The sequence below is a fragment of the Ranitomeya imitator genome, chromosome 5 (genome assembly GCF_032444005.1).
Source record: "Ranitomeya imitator isolate aRanImi1 chromosome 5, aRanImi1.pri, whole genome shotgun sequence".
NCBI classification, from domain to species: domain Eukaryota; kingdom Metazoa; phylum Chordata; class Amphibia; order Anura; family Dendrobatidae; genus Ranitomeya; species Ranitomeya imitator.
The window spans coordinates 56,452,027-56,469,278 of NC_091286.1; the positions used below are offsets into that span (position 1 = coordinate 56,452,027).

The window sequence follows — 17,252 nt, forward strand, 5'->3', positions numbered from 1 at the left end:
GTCTGAGTGGAGAATAGGTCCCTGAGAGAGGAGGTCGTCTTTTACTGGTAACAGTACTGGCCTGTCCACCTGTAGCTGGATGATCAGATTGAACCAACTTCTTTTGGGCTGTAAGGGGGCTGTCAATATAGTCGGAGTCCGGTCTACTCGAATCTTCTGTAGAACCTTTGCAAGAATTGGGATTAGTAGAAGCGCATAAGCTAGATGAAAATCCCAACTCTGAACTACGGCATCCACACCTGTGGGATTGTCTCTTGGGTTCAAGGAGAAGGTTTCGACTTTTGTGTTTTGGTGAGAGGCAAAAAGGTCGACTTCTGGAAGACCCCACCTGTGTACCAACATTTTGAAGGTCTGATAGTCCAGGCTCCATTTGCCTGGGTGAATGTCCTGGCGACTTAGATAATCTGCCTGAACATTGGCAGAACCTTTCAAGTGAACTGCCGTCAAGGACAGTAGGTGTTTTTTGGCCCAACAGAATATTCGAACGGAAATCTTCTTTAGGCTTTTGAATCTTGTATTGTCTTGGTGTTTGATATGAGCCACCGTGGTCATGTTGTCCGAATATATCTGGCTGTGTTGTCCAGAAATCTTACGAAGTGCTGTCAGCAGAGCTTCTTCCACGGCTTTGAGTTCTCTGAAATTTGACGATTTCCTTCTGATCGACTGGTCCCAAAGACCTTGGAAAGGAACATGGTTTATCATGGCTCCCCAGCCCCTCCTGCTGGCATCTGACGTGATCGTAGTTAGCGGAACCTGAACCCAGCTTACACTTTTGAGGAGGTTTTAGGAATTCATCCACCATGTCAATGAGACTTTCACTTGACCTGGTGTGTGAATCCTTTTGCTCAAGGTACCAGGACAACCGTCCCAATTGTCTAGCATGTGAGCTTGAAGGATTCTTGAGTGGGCTTGTGCCCAGGCCACCGACTGTATACAGGCTGTCATGGAGCCTAAGAGCGACATTGTCTCTCGGAGTGTAGGAGATCTCATCTCTCTGAATTTGTTGACCTTTGCTACTAATGGTAGCCTGTGGTCGTCTGGAAGAAAGGACATCTGTATTGCAGAATCCAGGAGTACTCCCAAACATTTTCTGGTTTTGTAGGGTTGAAGCTGGGATTTTTTTAGATTCGGAATCCAACCCAGAGACCTCAATATCTCTAAAGTGGTTGACACGTGGGATTTCAGGATCATCTTGGTGAGAGCTACTATCAGGAGGTCATCCAGATAGGGCACTATACAGACACCTTGTCTCCGGATAAATAACACTACCTCTGCCATTACTTTGGAGAAGACTCTCGGCGCTGATGAAATGCCAAAAGGAAGGACTCTGAACTGATAGTGGTCCACTTGACAACTCCCCTGTACCGCAAACCTGAGATATTTTCTGTGTCTCGGGTGGATTGGAATATGGAAATACGCATCTTTAAGTCGATGGTTGCCATAAAGGAGTGATGCCCTATCAGAGGAATGGCTGATCTTACGGACTCCATCTTGAACTTGCGGTATTTGACATGTTGGTTCAGACCCTTCAGATTTATTATGATACGAACGTCGCCTGATGGTTTGGGTACCATAAAAAAATTGGGAATAATGTCCTAGCCCCCATTCCTATTGTGGAACTGGGGAGATCACGTCCGATTTTACAAGATTCCTGAGACCTAATAACAATAAGTTGTGATCTTTTGGAGTTGGAAGGGAAGTGATCTTTAGACCCTGAGGGGGGGAGAGATTAACTATCAATAGGCCCTCTTTGATAGTGGGAACTGGTGATGTTTTCCCACTGACCTGCATATCTTGAGAGTCTTCCCCCCACCGGGTCGGAGTCATTGTTTGTCCTGTTGGGATGGCTGCTGCTGCGGGACAAAAATATTTTTTCCTCTACCCTTTGCATAGCTCCGTCTCCCGGTCTTGCCCTTACCTCTCGCTTGAGAGGGCTGAGACTGTGAGGCATGAAAAAAACGTTTCCTAGGAGGTTTTTGCTCCGGGAGTGCTTTTTTCTTGTCAGTAGCTTTGTCTAGAATGTCATCTAGGGCTGGACCAAAGACATATTCTCCTTTAAAGGGTATGGCACACAGCTTGGCTTTAGAAGTAATATCACCGCTCCACATTTTGAGCCAGAGAGCTCTTCTGGCAGAGTTGGAAAGCACTAGAGACCTGGTGGCAACTCTAACAGATTCCAGAGAAGCGTCCACCAGGAATCCAGTAGCTTTATGAAGAATAGGCAGCGAGTCCAACATCTCACCTCTTGAGGTACCCTGAGAGATATGGGTTTCCAATTCTTGTAGCCAGTGTGAGAAGGCCCCAGCTACACAAGTGGAGGCGATGTTAGCCTTCAAGACAGATGTAGAAGTTTCCCATGTCTTTTTTAGGAGACTTTCAATTTTCCTGTCCATGGGATCCTTCAATTGTGAAGAATCCTCAAAGGGGAGCGCGGTTCTTTTGGCAACTCTAGCCACCTGAACATCAACCCTGGGAGTGTCCCACTTAACGAATTCACCCTCCAGAGGAAATCTACAGTTAGGGCCAGAAATATTTGGACAGTGACACAAGTTTTGTTATTTTAGCTGTTTACAAAAACATGTTCAGAAATACAATTATATATATAATATGGGCTGAAAGTGCACACTCCCAGCTGCAATATGATAGTTTCCACATCCAAATCGGAGAAAGGGTTTAGGAATCATAGCTCTGTAATGCATAGCGTCCTCTTTTTCAAGGGACCAAAAGTAATTGGACAATGGACTCTAAGGGCTGCAATTAACTCTGAAGGCGTCTCCCTCGTTAACCTGTAATCAATGAAGTAGTTAAAATGTCAGGGGTGGATTCCTGGTGTGTGGTTTTGCATTTGGAAGCTGTTGCTGTGAGCAGACAACATGCGGTCAAAGGAACTCTCAATTGAGGTGAAGCAGAACATCCTGAGGCTGAAAAAAAAGAAAAAATCCATCAGAGAGATAGCAGACATGCTTGGAGTAGCAAAATCAACAGTTGGGTACATTCTGAGAAAAAAGGAATTGACTGGTGAGCTTGGGAACTCAAAAAGGCCTGGGCGTCCACGGATGACAACAGTGGTGGATGATCGCCGCATACTTAATTTGGTGAAGAAGAACCCGTTCACAACATCAACTGAAGTCCAGAACACTCTCAGTGAAGTAGGTGTATCTGTCTCTAAGTCAACAGTAAAGAGAAGACTCCATGACAGTAAATACAAAGGGTTCACATCTAGATGCAAACCATTCATCAATACCAAAAATAGACAAGCCAGAGTTAAATTTGCAGAAAAACACCTCAAGAAGCCAGCTCAGTTCTGGAAAAGTATTCTATGGACAGATGAGACAAAGATCAACCTGTACCAGAATGATGGGAAGAAAAAAGTTTGGAGAAGAAAGGGAACGGCACATGATCCAAGGCACACCACATCCTCTGTAAAACATGGTGGAGGCAACGTGATGGCATGGGCATGCATGGCTTTCAATGGCACTGGGTCACTTGTGTTTATTGATGACATAAGAGCAGACAAGAGTAGCTGGATGAATTCTGAAGTGTACCGGGATATACTTTCAGCCCAGATTCAGCCAAATGCTGCAAAGTTGATTGGACGGCGCTTCATAGTACAGATGGACAATGACCCCAAGCATACATCCAAAGCTACCCAGGAGTTCATGAGTGCCAAAAAGTGGAACATTCTGCAATGGCCAAGTCAATCTCCAGATCTAAACCCAATTGAGCATGCATTTCACTTGCTCAAATCCAGACTTAAGACGGAAAGACCCACAAACAAGCAAGACCTGAAGGCTGCGGCTGTAAAGGCCTGGCAAAGCATTAAGAAGGAGGAAACCCAGCGTTTGGTGATGTCCATGGGTTCCAGACTTAAGGCAGTGATTGCCTCCAAAGGATTGGCAACAAAATATTGAAAATAAAAATATTTTGTTTGGGTTATGTTTATTTGTCCAATTACTTTTGACCTCCTAAAATGTGGAGTGTTTGTAAAGAAATGTGTACAATTCCTACATTTTCTATCAGATATTTTTGTTCAACCCTTCAAATTAAACGTTACAATCTGCACTTGAATTCTGTTGTAGAGGTTTCATTTCAAATCCAATGTGGTGGCATGCAGAGCCCAACTCGCGAAAATTGTGTCACTGTCCAAATATTTCTGGCCCTAACTGTATGTTTCATTTCCGAGGCGGTGCTGAGGCGTTTCTCTGGTAGTTCCCATTCCTGATCTATCATACTAAGAATATTAGCGTGTACCGGGAACCCAACCTTTTCTCCGATCTAAGCCCACCAAACATTTGATCCTGGATGGACTGGGGTTCAGATTCCTCCTCCAGTCCCATGGTGTTACGAACAGCGGACACTAGATCCTCAATATATTCTGAGGAGAAGAGGTATTTCCTGGCCTCAGCCTTGGGTGAAACCGGATCCTCCCATCCAGCGGACGAGGTATGAGAGAGGTCTGATTCAGAATCAGAGTCCACGATCTGCATTATCCTCTTTTTAGCTGGAGAATGTGGTGGCGGAGGTGGGGGTGGAGGAGTAAAAGCTGCGAAGGAAGATTGCACTTCCTGTTTCAAGAGAGAGCGTATTTCATCTAATAGAGACGGTTGCTCGGCTTTCGCTATCCTGTCAGTGCATGGCTGGCAGAGTTTTTTTATCCCATAGAGGAGGGAATTTGGTATTACAGACCGGGCAATTCTTTCTATAGGCGGCTTTGGGGGCAGACTTTTCTCCCTAAAATGAAAGGAAGAGAGGAGTGAGGACATGAGATCCCCCTAATAATCACTACCTTCCGGACCCAATCCCTGCATACACTCACTGTAGCAGGGGCAGCGCTGGGCTCTGCAGACGCAGGGCATGAAGTGCCATGCATACTGAGGGAGATTCAGTCTTACCTCAGTGGTGACTTCTGCAGGGTTTTTATAGTGGTCCATCACCAGCACCTGCCTCCAGCATGGTATATTCCCCTTCCCCCTCTTGGGTCCATGTGTCAGCGACGCCGCTGCGCAGGCCTGACACGCTGGCCGGCGAAATCCGGAAGTCGATGCGCTCCAGCAGGAACGCGAGAACCGGAAGTGACGTCACTTCCGGAACGCCGAGCCGAGCACGGAGGGGAAGAAGCCGGGGAACTCAGGGAGGACCCCGGCTAGGGATCCCTGGCCTGCTTTGCCCTCTTGGGAGCACGGGAAGGCCAGGAGAGGTCCCGAGGTGCCCACACACGGGACGACGGGAGCAGCACCGGAAGAGGCGAGGAGCAACTACCAGCTGCCCGGCTACACAGGCAAAGCCTGTCACGAGGTACTGCAGTCGCCGGTCACTACAGCAGACGGAACCTCTCCCTGTCCCATGGGGAACAGGAAAGACACAGGCAAGTGGGAGGTCCTTTTAACCTCTCTGTGTTTCCTGTTCCCCATTAGGGCAAAGAGACAACCTCCATATGCCATATTGGATTACTAAATACTGGGAAAAAAAACAAAACTGGCATTGCTGTATGGAAGCCCGATTACATAAAGTGACCAAGGTGGAATGTATAAAGCTCATGGTGTCTCACTGGTTATACTACAACCTGCAGAGTCATGGATTTATTCCATCGATTACATATTTTATTCTTATTTTTTGGAGGACTACAGATCCCACACACACTACTTAAACATAGCGGTGTAAGTGGCTTCATTCAGTATTCAGTGCGTATGGCGGTGATCAGGGAAAAAAAGATTGTAAGCGCAATGGGGTGAGCAGCTGATGTGAGCAAATTTACTGGATGCACAACTTTATCCCCACTGTCATGGAAGTGGAATTTATGGCAGGTTTCCATGGTATAATCCAGACCATTAAATGATCACCAATTGGCTACATGCAAGAAAATCGCCGGTCATTTACTGGGCGGCCAGAATCCTACATGCGCAGAATCACTGTTAGGGTACGTTCACATCTGCGCATAAAATCAGTGAGTGCAATGTGAGAAAAATAAATAAATTGCATTTTACTTGCACCAATGTTATTAAATCAGGCAGTGATCATCTGCGAGTTTTTCCCTCAACTTTAATTGAGGAGAGGAAAAAAAATTGCAGCATGGTGCGTATGGCTGCGTAAAACGGCTGAGACTCACCAGTGCAAGTCAATCGCACAGCACACCCATCTCATGGGAAACCCAACATTTCATCAGCCGAGTACAGTACATTACATAACATACATAGTAACAAAGTTAGTAAGGCCGAAAAAAGACATTTGTCCATCCAGTTCAGCCTATATTCCATCATAATAAATCCCCAGATCTACGTCCTTCTACAGAACCTAATAATTGTATGATACAATATTGTTCTGCTCCAGGAAGACATCCAGGCCTCTCTTGAACCCCTCGACTGAGTTCGCCATCACCACCTCCTCAGGCAAGCAATTCCAGATTCTCACTGCCCTAACACATTCACAGTGGGAACATCATTGATAGAAATATGTCAGAGAGATATATAACAATGCTTTGTGTGTGTCGTTTACTGTACATGCACAGCTAATAAATATAAAATTAAATGAAAAACATGGGTGGGATCCCACTTACTTACTTACCAGCTGAGGGAAAGTAGACAGCTGAGGGCTGGTATTATTCCAAGGGCTCTTTTCCATTTGCGAGAAACACGTCCGTGTCTCGCATGTGAAAACCAAGCTCTGGCGCCGGCACTCCAGAGCGGAGCGTGCGGCTCCATGTGTTGCTATGCGGCCGCACGCTCCGCTCCCAAGTGCCGGCGCCAGAGCTTGGTTTTCACATGCGAGACACGGACGTTTATCTCGCAAATGAAAAAGAGCCCTAAGAGGCCAATATCCATGAAGCTTCCCAGCCTATTAATAACAGCTCACAGCTGACTGCTTAGCCTTTACTGGGTATTAAAAAGGAGGACCACACAAAAAAAAAAAAGACATGGGGTCCCGCCTTATTTTTAGTATCAGCAAAAGCTAAGCAGACAGCTGTGGGTCAATACTAATAAGCTGTGAAAGGGTCATAGATATTGGTCCCCCCTCAGACTAATAACACCAGCTCTCAGCCCCAGAAATGGCACATCCATTAGATGCGCCAATTCTGGCGTCTAGCCTTGGCTCTTCCCACTTGCCATGGTGAGTTGGCAAGCAGAGTAATTGTTTTGGAGTTGACATCAGCTGTGTAATGTTTGCTGACATCAAGCCACGTGGTTAGTCCAGAGAAAATTCCTTTATTTGTACAAAACACTCCCGGACCTTCTTTTACCCATTTAATTTAAAAAAATCTAATAATCCAAAGGAGTCCGCCGTAAATCCATCCGACTCTGCTACATCCAGATGCAGTGCTGACCGGTGACATCAGTAATGTGACTGCTCAGCACGGCTGCCAGCGCACACGGACAGTTGCGAGGGTGTCTTATAGACGCTTCTCCATTACTAACCTCTGGGCTTGATGTCAGCTGACATTACAAAGCTGACTTCAACCCCAAAATCATTACCCCAATTGCCAATGCACCAGGGCAATCGGAAAGAGCCCATGGCTAAGAGCCAGAAATGGAGCATCTAATGGATGCGACATTTCTGGGGCGGCTGAGGGTTGGTGTTATTAGGACATTTTTCCTGCTATTTCTTTATTTATCAGCTAATTACATGTACAGTAAGCTACACATGCACTAACTATATATCTCACTGACATATTTCTTGCTATCATCTTTCTGTACAAGAGATTGTTTTATTAGTTCAAAAACTAGATCCAAATGCCAGCATTTCTGTATGTAAATGCTCATGCTAAAACGCATTGCATAAGGATTGAACACGCATATCATACAGATGCTAGGTGAGGAAAAAACACGCTCCAACTTTTATGGCTGAGAATCTCGGCTTCTTTATATACGTAGATGTGAGCGAACCAATAATATGATAATTCTGTGTGCAGAGAATACATCTTATCGGCAGCACATTACCTGTTTACACAGAGAGATGTGCGGCAGATAATAATGATTTTCAAGATGGCTTACAAATCAATGCACTATGCGTTATTCTAACTCATGAGCAATGGGACAGGTAACCTCCAATAGTAGAAAGAAAATGTATTTTACATATAGAACAAACTAAGGGAAAACATATAAAGTCAAAAGCGATCAGTTTGTGCTCTTACTTTATCTGCTCGGTCCTCTGAATATTCTGATTATCTATTTCTCTGTATCCATATGGCTAATTAAAAAAAAAACAAGAGAATCCTCAGGCGATCATAGGGAATAAAATAAGACCAAAAACTGCCCAAATTGACCGGGTGGCAGGTCCTCTGTATAACCAGATGTGAACATTATAATATACTAGTAATGGTAATACAGGAGATTTAATGATTAACATTTATTGATGAGCAAGGTGTCATCTAGAAATACATCAGAAAATAAAAAGCATCTCTCATAATACTGACCCACCCAGGATATTCCAGTTTATAAAGCGAACTCTCCACTTAATGGGTAACAACTGTTACACTGGTCGCTATTGATTACTTGTCATTAATTTTTTTATAATATTTTTTTTTTTTTTTTTACTTTCATGTCACTATCTAAGAAAAAACTAAAATCATGCAATTTTTACACTGGTCAACAGACCTAATCTTAGACTGTCACTGTAATACTGTCTACAGTGGTAATGAGTCTGCTGAAAAGTCATCTTTTCAGAACAGGGAGCACGAGTCTAATACAAGACCTAAGGGACATTGTCAATAAAACGTAGTGGTATGGAAAAATGTAAAAAAAAAATAAAATAATAAAATTCAAAAGAAAATACATTTAACATAAAAACCTGTTAGTAGTAGTTCATTTTCTGATGAGACATTCCCTTTAAGAAGTCCTTATATTATTCTTTAGTATTGTTTAACAGGAAAAATTGCAAAATATAAGACGGGTGAATAACACGGCAATAAAAAAATGTTTAAAAAAAAAAGCCATATAAACCTATCATGGATTTTTCTCGACAGGTGAACGTATGTAGATACAAAACCCTACATGTGCCACGGAAATAAGACAGGAAAATGAACAGGCTTTTTTTTTCAGCTGTGCCTCGTGCAATTTGTTTTCCACGCTTGCCTTGATACTCCTTACTGAAGCAGAACAGTGTGATAAAAATCCTGCTGGAGATTGTTCGGGTCTTATTGCCATACCTAAAGAGTTTGGAATCTCCATTAAAGGAGAGATTAGAGCAGGAGTGCAGCACTCAGCGGTACAACAAGAGACAAAAACATCTCTTGCAAGAGAATGAATGAGTACGGTGGGAGCCGTGCATCACAAGGGTAGGGCCGGCCGCTCACCGACACTACAAAACACAAAGTGTCACCTGATCCATCTTATTAGGGGCCCCGCTACTCGCCGGCCGGCAGGCTTTGTTGTTTCTCGAGTTTGTATCACTCTTCTTTTCCTTCCTGGCAAATGTAGTTCTGTACAAATGATCTGTTAGCAATTGTAGTAATTAATCTTTTTATTACTAGTAGGTTTGCTTGTACTAGATTTAAATACCATGCTTATGTGTAAAAAAAAAAAAAAAACTACCAGGAAAAAAACAGTTAGCCTATGTTCACACGTTGCGTTTTTGCTTAGTTTCTAAATGCAAATTAAAATCTGCTTTTTTTCAATACCAGCAAGAGCTGTAAGATTTCACAAGTCTTATGCACATGTTTGGGGTTTTTTCCAAACTGAATTGGAATACTGCTGGGGTTTTTTTTATTATAATCTTGCAGCGTTTTTTTTTTTTTTTTTACTTTCTAATTGCTTTTTTTGATGGCTGGAAAAACTCTGCAAAAAACAGGGTTTTGGTGAATGAAACCAACTTTTATTAAACATGGACTGTGAACAAAGCGCACATGTAATCTGCACCCAAAAAAACTTGTCAAAAATGCTGAAAAAAATGTTTTTCTTGAACGCAGCATTTTTCCTGCCAAGAGACCAGGTTTTGGCTGCAGAATAAAAAAAAAGCACCAAAAAACGATGCATTTGAGCATAGCCTTAAGTACTTTCACCGTTGAGCAATGTTCTAATTTATATCAATCTCCCCTTAGTAGACTTGTTGCAGATTTTCATAGATTTCACATTTAATACAATGGTTGCAAAAAAAAAAACATTGCAGGTTTATGGGTCTGTCGGTGATTCTATAAGAAGATGCAAAAAGTGCTGCAGATCTGTCAGTAAAAAGCATGTAACACAGCAGCAGGATTCTGCCCGACCCAAACCTACTGTTATAAAGATGTGAAAGGTCCGGAAAACTGAAATGTTACATCAACTAGAAGTAATTATCAGTATTACCAATATAATAATTACTACTGTATGAAGATCGGAATAAATCACAAATACTTTTATCTGAAATCTTCCTTATAAATGCGGACAATATTTCCAAAATATTATTTTTCATTCGTTAATTGCAAACTTGATTACAATTATTTCTTTACAAATATACCTTAAGGGAGGAAAAAACAAAAACTCTCCCTGTGACAGCTCAGTAGTTGTCGTGCCACTAGTAATTTAGAAATGCCGTACTCCCACGTGTGGCTTGCCAGGCTTTGACCCATGAGGTGTGAATGGGGGCAACAAAGTTTACAATCAAGCAGTAAAATCAGGAGGGAAAGTATAATAGAAACACTCACCACTTCTGCATTTATCACCCACTCCTGGTTTTGGCTTACAGATACTGATGTAAAATACTGACCAAATACTGATCGTGGCCTTATTGTATACAATGTCCATATACCGTGTAGCGTCCGCCTGCATTATTGCAGTGTGATGTATTATATACGGTTCTTTGGTGACAGCTGTGATTTATCTAGTGATCTCTTTATTATGGTTGGTGACATGTTTTTATTTCCTATTGTTTTTCTTTAAATTTATTTTTCAGGATTATTTTAAACATAAAAAACGCTCTATTAATATGCAATAAGTGGTGTTTTTATTTTACTTTTTTTTTCCACTTCGATTTCAAAAATAAAAAAAACACAAGCATGGTGGATGTATACAGATGATCGGAAAGCTGGTATTTCACTAAAATGGGGAGCTAATAATCAAGCAGGTGACTGCAGTCCTATGTAAAACCAAGAAATGACAATATGGACCTTGCTATATCTATAAGACACACAGGCAGCCTTTTTGAGCTAGTAATGAAGATGACTGCCAAATAAGTATCTGCATATCCCCCCAAACCCGAGCGCCTTCTTTACATTGCCTATTGCAATCTCCGAGTATGGGGAACAAGGCGGAGAGACAATAGGGAAGGAGAGAGGAGCTGCCACCACAGCCGGGAATGTCAGATAGAAGTTTCTGGGCGCCGTGTGCGGAATACATAAGTGGCGCAATGATTCCTAGTCGTCCTTACATTCAGAAAGCTGCTGTCGCTCCTCCAGGTATCCGTACTCCGGGTGAGGAGCTGAAAGAAAACGAGAGAATACGGTCACCGGCACCACCGGGAACACAAGACGTCTTATCATACTAATCAAGCTTGGTGATTTAGGAAGTGACCCCTGGATACATTGCCAAGTCTTTACTGCAAGCTTCCAGTGTGATCACATCCGAGCAGGACCTGCGACCAGAGCCGGTCTGTCACCAGGACCTTAGTGGCTGCAGACACAGGACAAGGGACGAACCTGTGCTCCGCTCCGGCCCGGAACAAGGAGCAACTTTAGCCGTAGGGACCCCTTGGCCCTTTGTAAAACTTCTAGGATTAACCCAATTAATCAGATAAAGAAAATTGATCATTTACTTCTGAAATGCCTATTTCAGATCCCCGCTGCAGATGTCATCCGTTGGCTTCTTCTGGGCGTGTAATGCCCTCTACAGGGAAAACATGGAATATATAGAGGAAAAAACAAAGCCGCCAACTATCAGATGAATCAATGTTTGCCTGTAAGATGAGAACTGGCACTACATGTCTATTGCAACACGCTAAAAGCAATCCTGAAATTGCCAAATGAAGCTAGCAGTCATCCGTCCAGAAGAGAGGGATAGGCCTTACCCAAAAGCCAACTGTGGGAATAGAAGGTGTAATATGCACCTTAGCTGGAGCCATTTACCAAACAGGATAAGGTTTAACAGAAAATATGGAATTTCTGATACTGATTCTGATTTCCCTTCTGCTTGTTTCCAGGCGGCACTTATTGCAGGCTTGCTTGCCAACGTTTAAGTAGAACATTAAGAAATATTGACATTACCCGATTCCTTCTTTTCGTGATAATGATGTACTCCAAGATCTTCATCTGGTATAAAAAAAAAGGAAAAAGAAAAAGAAAGTAAGAAAAAAAAGCCATAAAAACATTTGTACAGGGCGCTGGAAGCACTTGATGTCAGCCAGACGTGCCGTACACCGCTCGGTGCCGCGTATCAGCTACACTCAATTGGTTTAACACAGCTCTCTAGCAAATGCCATTAAATTCTTTTTCCACATCAATACTTCCTCTGAACTCATAACAACAATGTAAGAAATTGTTCCCGGTATCTTCCGAGTCTGATTTTAATTTAACAATAAATTAACATTTGATCTCTGCTGGAAGGGTTGTGGATTCGCTCAGCATGGAGCCGCTGCTCCCACGGCGGCGGTGGAGTAAGACGGCGCCGATAACTGGGCCTGACGGAGCAATCTGGGTTACTTCTGGTGGTGGGAGTTCCCGTGCACCATTACCGGGGGGATGAAATAAGTGAGGGACACCCGTTCTTACTGTTTTGTGAAATTATATTTCCAAAAAGCTGTTTGAAATGCAAACTGGATCCCACGGTCAGGGATGGCCGAGAGATGACATCCGTAACGACTGTCCTTACACCCTCAGCATTGCTGAGTCCCAGCAGAAGGTCTCAATGAAAAGGATCTACTCGTAAATGGTTTATATCAATTATACAAGTGACTCCCCAGCAAACTACAACTCCCAGCATGTCCTGACAAAGCCGTGATGTAGAGCGGCCCCAAATAAAGTGAGATAATACATGGTGACCGTATAAATTATTGGGTGTCAGACTGCAGAGGAAAAGCAAACTTAAAGGGTAAATTTGGCTCACAAAAGGAACTCATTTGGAGGATCCTCCTTTATGGTATCACCATGTCCTAAAGCCCCCCATACACTGTATATAGCTGTCAGCTCCTTTATGGTATCACCATGTCCTAAAGCCCCCCATACACTGTATATAGCTGTCAGCTCCTTTATGGCAGGGGTCCCCAACTCCAGTCCTCAAGGCCCACCAACAGGTCATGTTTTCAGGATTTCCTTTGCATTGCACAGGTGATGCAATTATTACCTGGGCAAGACTAAGGAAATCCTGAAAACATGACATGTTGGTGGGCCTTGAGGACTGGAGTTGGGGACCCCTGCTTTATGGTATCACTATGTCCTAAAGCCCCCCATACACTGTAGATAGCTGTCAGCTCCTTTATGGTATCACCATGTCCTAAAGCCCCCCATACACTGTAGATAGCTGTCAGCTCCTTTATGGTATCACCATGTCCTAAAGCCCCCCATACACTGTAGATATCTGTCAGAATAGATAATAGGTAAAAGGGGATAAACATATAGAGGTCAACCTGGCCTCAATCCCAGCATAGAGACATATGGACCACTGGAATCAATAGAAGGTCTCATACTCTCTATTAAGACCATAAGGCTCCAGGGTCTGGAGCACATGAATCCAATAGGCCTCCCTTTGCTTTAATTTCAGGATCCTATTGCCACCTCTCCTCATAATGGGAACAGTATCGATAATCTGGTAACGCAGCTGTGCTATGGTATGATTATGTGAAACAAAATGAGCTGGTACGGGTAGGAGTAATTTATTGCACCTGATAGTGGATTTGTGTTGTGAAATACGGTCTCGGATATGTTGGGTAGTCTCACCAACATATCCGAGACCGCACGGACACTTTATGAGATACACTACAAAAGTGGAATCGCAGCTAAAATAGCCACGAATAGGAAACCTTTTGCCAGATCTGGGATGGGTAAACGTGTCGCCCCTAGTTATATTGGAACACTGCAGGCAATGTAGGCATGGGAATGTGCCTTTACGGGCTGTAGCCAAAAAAGTTTGTCTAGTCACCAATTTAGAACTGCCAACATCAGCTGAAACTAACAAGTTACGGAGCCCATAGTGGTTCAGAAAGATCTCATGTTAGACTGTATTCTAAATAACAATGGAACAAAGGGGGCTATATCGGAAATATATGGGGATTTACTACACACATTCTTGGAGGATTACCCGATTAAAGCTAGAGGAAAATGGGAGGCCGAACTGGGGGAAATAGACGATGACAAATGGGGGTCTATTCTGGAATACATACCTAAATTGTCAATGAGTGAGCCTGGGAGGCTCTCGCAATTGTATGTGGTTAATAGGGCCTATAGGACACCTGACTCGTTGTTCAAAGCCGGAGTGAGATTGGATTCTGAGTGCCCTAGGTGCACTCAGACTGAGGCGGGTATGCTCCACATGTTGTGGGTGTGCCCCAGGCTCTTTTCTTATTGGGTAGCAGTGTTGAACCAAATTGGAGTGCTTTATGGATGTGCGATTCCCAGGGATCCAGTGGTTTGTATACTTGGGTATGTGGAGGAGTTGTCGGCCGATGAAACTGCCAAAATGGCAATAGCTAGATTGCTCTTCGTTGCAAGGAAAGTGATTGCGAGATACTGGATTAGGGAGGAACCTCCAACCAGACGAGAATTTACCGCACAGGTGAATCATATTGTCCAGCTCGAAAAAAGCATTTATACCAAGAGGAATAGGATGGGGTTTTTTCAAAAGCTATGGCAGCCATGGCTAAATGGGAATGATTAAGAGGTTGTGGTAAATAATGTTAATAATACAATTTCTCTGTAATAAAAATGATCTTCTTGGGGAGGAGGGGGGAAAGTTGGGGTTGGTTATCTGAAGGAGGGAGGGGGGAGAAGGGGTATATTTTCTTGTTAAAATGAAAAACACAAATGCACTTTGTTGTATGAATAGATAACATTTATTATGTTCAATAAAAATTTATCTGATAAAAAAAAAAAAAAAAAAACAAGTTACGGAGATTAGAAGGTTTCTTGTGGCACATAAAAGGGGCCACCTGGAATTCAGGAACACTAGGATAGGACAGGCCTAAAAGAGACCAGTGTTTTCGAATAAGGCCATGGAACATAGGCATAAAAGGATGATAGGTGTTGACGAATGCCATCCTACTGACACGTTGTTGTGGAACATTGGAGGATATATTGTCTAGTGAAGTCTTTAACAATGAATCGGGATATCCCCGATTACGAAACTTTAATGCCATTTCGTTAAGTCTCACAGTGCGTAGAGACGGATCCGATACGATCCTATTTACCCTGCTATACTGTGATCTCGGCAGAGACCGCTTAATGTGTCGTGGATGACAACTGGTAAATAAGAGTAAACTATCTTTATCAGTGGGCTTCACAAAAAGGTCCGTCGATAGAGATCTATCGTCGTTTATAGTGACCGTGTCCAAAAAGGAAATGGATTTACAGTCATGTTGTATCGAAAACGTGAGCCTGTCCACCGACCTATTGATGGAATCATAAAAGGAAAGAAGTGAATCCAGGTCGCCATTCCATATCAAGAAAATATTGTCTATGTATCTCTTCCAGAGTGGGCAGAACTGCTGGAAGAGTACATGTGTGTAGACGAATTTACATTCAAAATCAGCCATAAAAATGTTAGCGTATGGGGGCGCTACGTTACTCCCCATCACAGTACCATTCAATTGGATAAAGAAATCATCTTCAAATAAAAAGAAGTTTTTGGTGAGAATCAGTGTCAATAATGCAATACAAAATTCCTTACGATCTGAACTGAACTCAGTAGTATCGTCCAGAAAAGATTTCACGGTCTTGATACCATCAGTGTTATTAATGTTAGTGTACAGGCTATTGACATCTAGTGTCACAAGATAACATTCAGCAGGTACTATTCCCACACCGCGAATTGCGGACAGAAAATGTGAAGTGTCACGTAAAAAGGAAGGAATGTGGCAAAGTAATGGAGATAATATCTTTTCAAGGACCATAGCAAGCGGAGAGAGCAGAGAGCCAGTGGAAGCCACTATGGGCCTACCTGGGGGACATGTGAGATTTTTGTGAATTTTGGGCAAAGTATAGAGGACAGGGCAAACAGGATAAGAGTTAACAAGAAATTCACCCAATTTCTTATCAATAACAACAAGTGTACAAAATCTATGAGATTCAGCTCCTTTATGGTATCACCATGCCATATAGCCCCCATACACTGTAGATAGCCATCAGCTCCTTTATGGTATCACCATGCCATATAGCCCCCCATACACTGTAGATAGCCATCAGCTCCTTTATGGTATCACCATGCCATATAGCCCCCATACAATGTAGATAGCTGTCAGCTCCTTTATGGTATCACCATGCCATATAGCCCCCATACACTGTAGATAGCCATCAGCTCCTTTATGGTATCACCATGCCATATAGCCCCCCATACACTGTAGATAGCTGTCAGCTCCTTTATGGTATCACTATGCCATATAGCCCCCATACAATGTAGATAGCTGTCAGCTCCTTTATGGTATCACCATGCCATATAGCCCCCCATACACTGTAGATAGCCATCAGCTCCTTTATGGTATCACCATGCCATATAGCCCCCATACACTGTAGATAGCTGTCAGCCTCCTTTATGGTATCACCATGCCATATAGCCCCCATACACTGTAGATAGCCATCAGCTCCTTTATGGTATCACCATGCCATATAGCCCCCCATACACTGTAGATAGCTGTCAGCCTCCTTTATGGTATCACCATGCCATATAGCCCCCATACACTGTAGATAGCGGTCAGCCTCCTTTATGGTATCACCATGCCATATAGCCCCCCATACACTGTAGATAGCTGTCAGCTCCTTTATGGTATCACCATGCCATATAGCCCCCCATACACTGTAGATAGCTGTCAGCCTCCTTTATGGTATCACCATGCCATATAGCCCCCATACACTGTAGATAGCGGTCAGCCTCCTTTATGGTATCACCATGCCATATAGCCCCCCATACACTGTAGATAGCTGTCAGCTCCTTTATGGTATCACCATGCCATATAGCCCCCATACACTGTAGATAGCGGTCAGCCTCCTTTATGGTATCACCATGCCATATAGCCCCCCATACACTGTAGACAGCTGTCAACTCCTTTATGGTATCACCATGCCATATAGCCCCCCATACACTGTAGATAGCTGTCAGCCTCCTTTATGGTATCACTATGCCATATAGCCCCCATACAATGTAGAT

At 43.3% G+C, this 17,252-nt stretch overlaps 1 protein-coding gene across 1 annotated transcript in view; it reads right to left on the reverse strand.

The window, feature by feature from the left end:
• The window catches only part of WDPCP (WD repeat containing planar cell polarity effector), a 380,247-nt gene that overhangs the window by 308,433 nt on the left and 54,562 nt on the right, over positions 1–17,252 (reverse strand). The window contains exons 3-4 of the mRNA XM_069768696.1: positions 12,167–12,211; positions 11,335–11,385 (exon numbers count right to left, since the gene is read on the reverse strand). Coding sequence (XP_069624797.1) covers positions 11,335–11,385; positions 12,167–12,211 — 96 coding nt within the window. The remainder of the gene's footprint in view (positions 1–11,334; positions 11,386–12,166; positions 12,212–17,252) is intronic.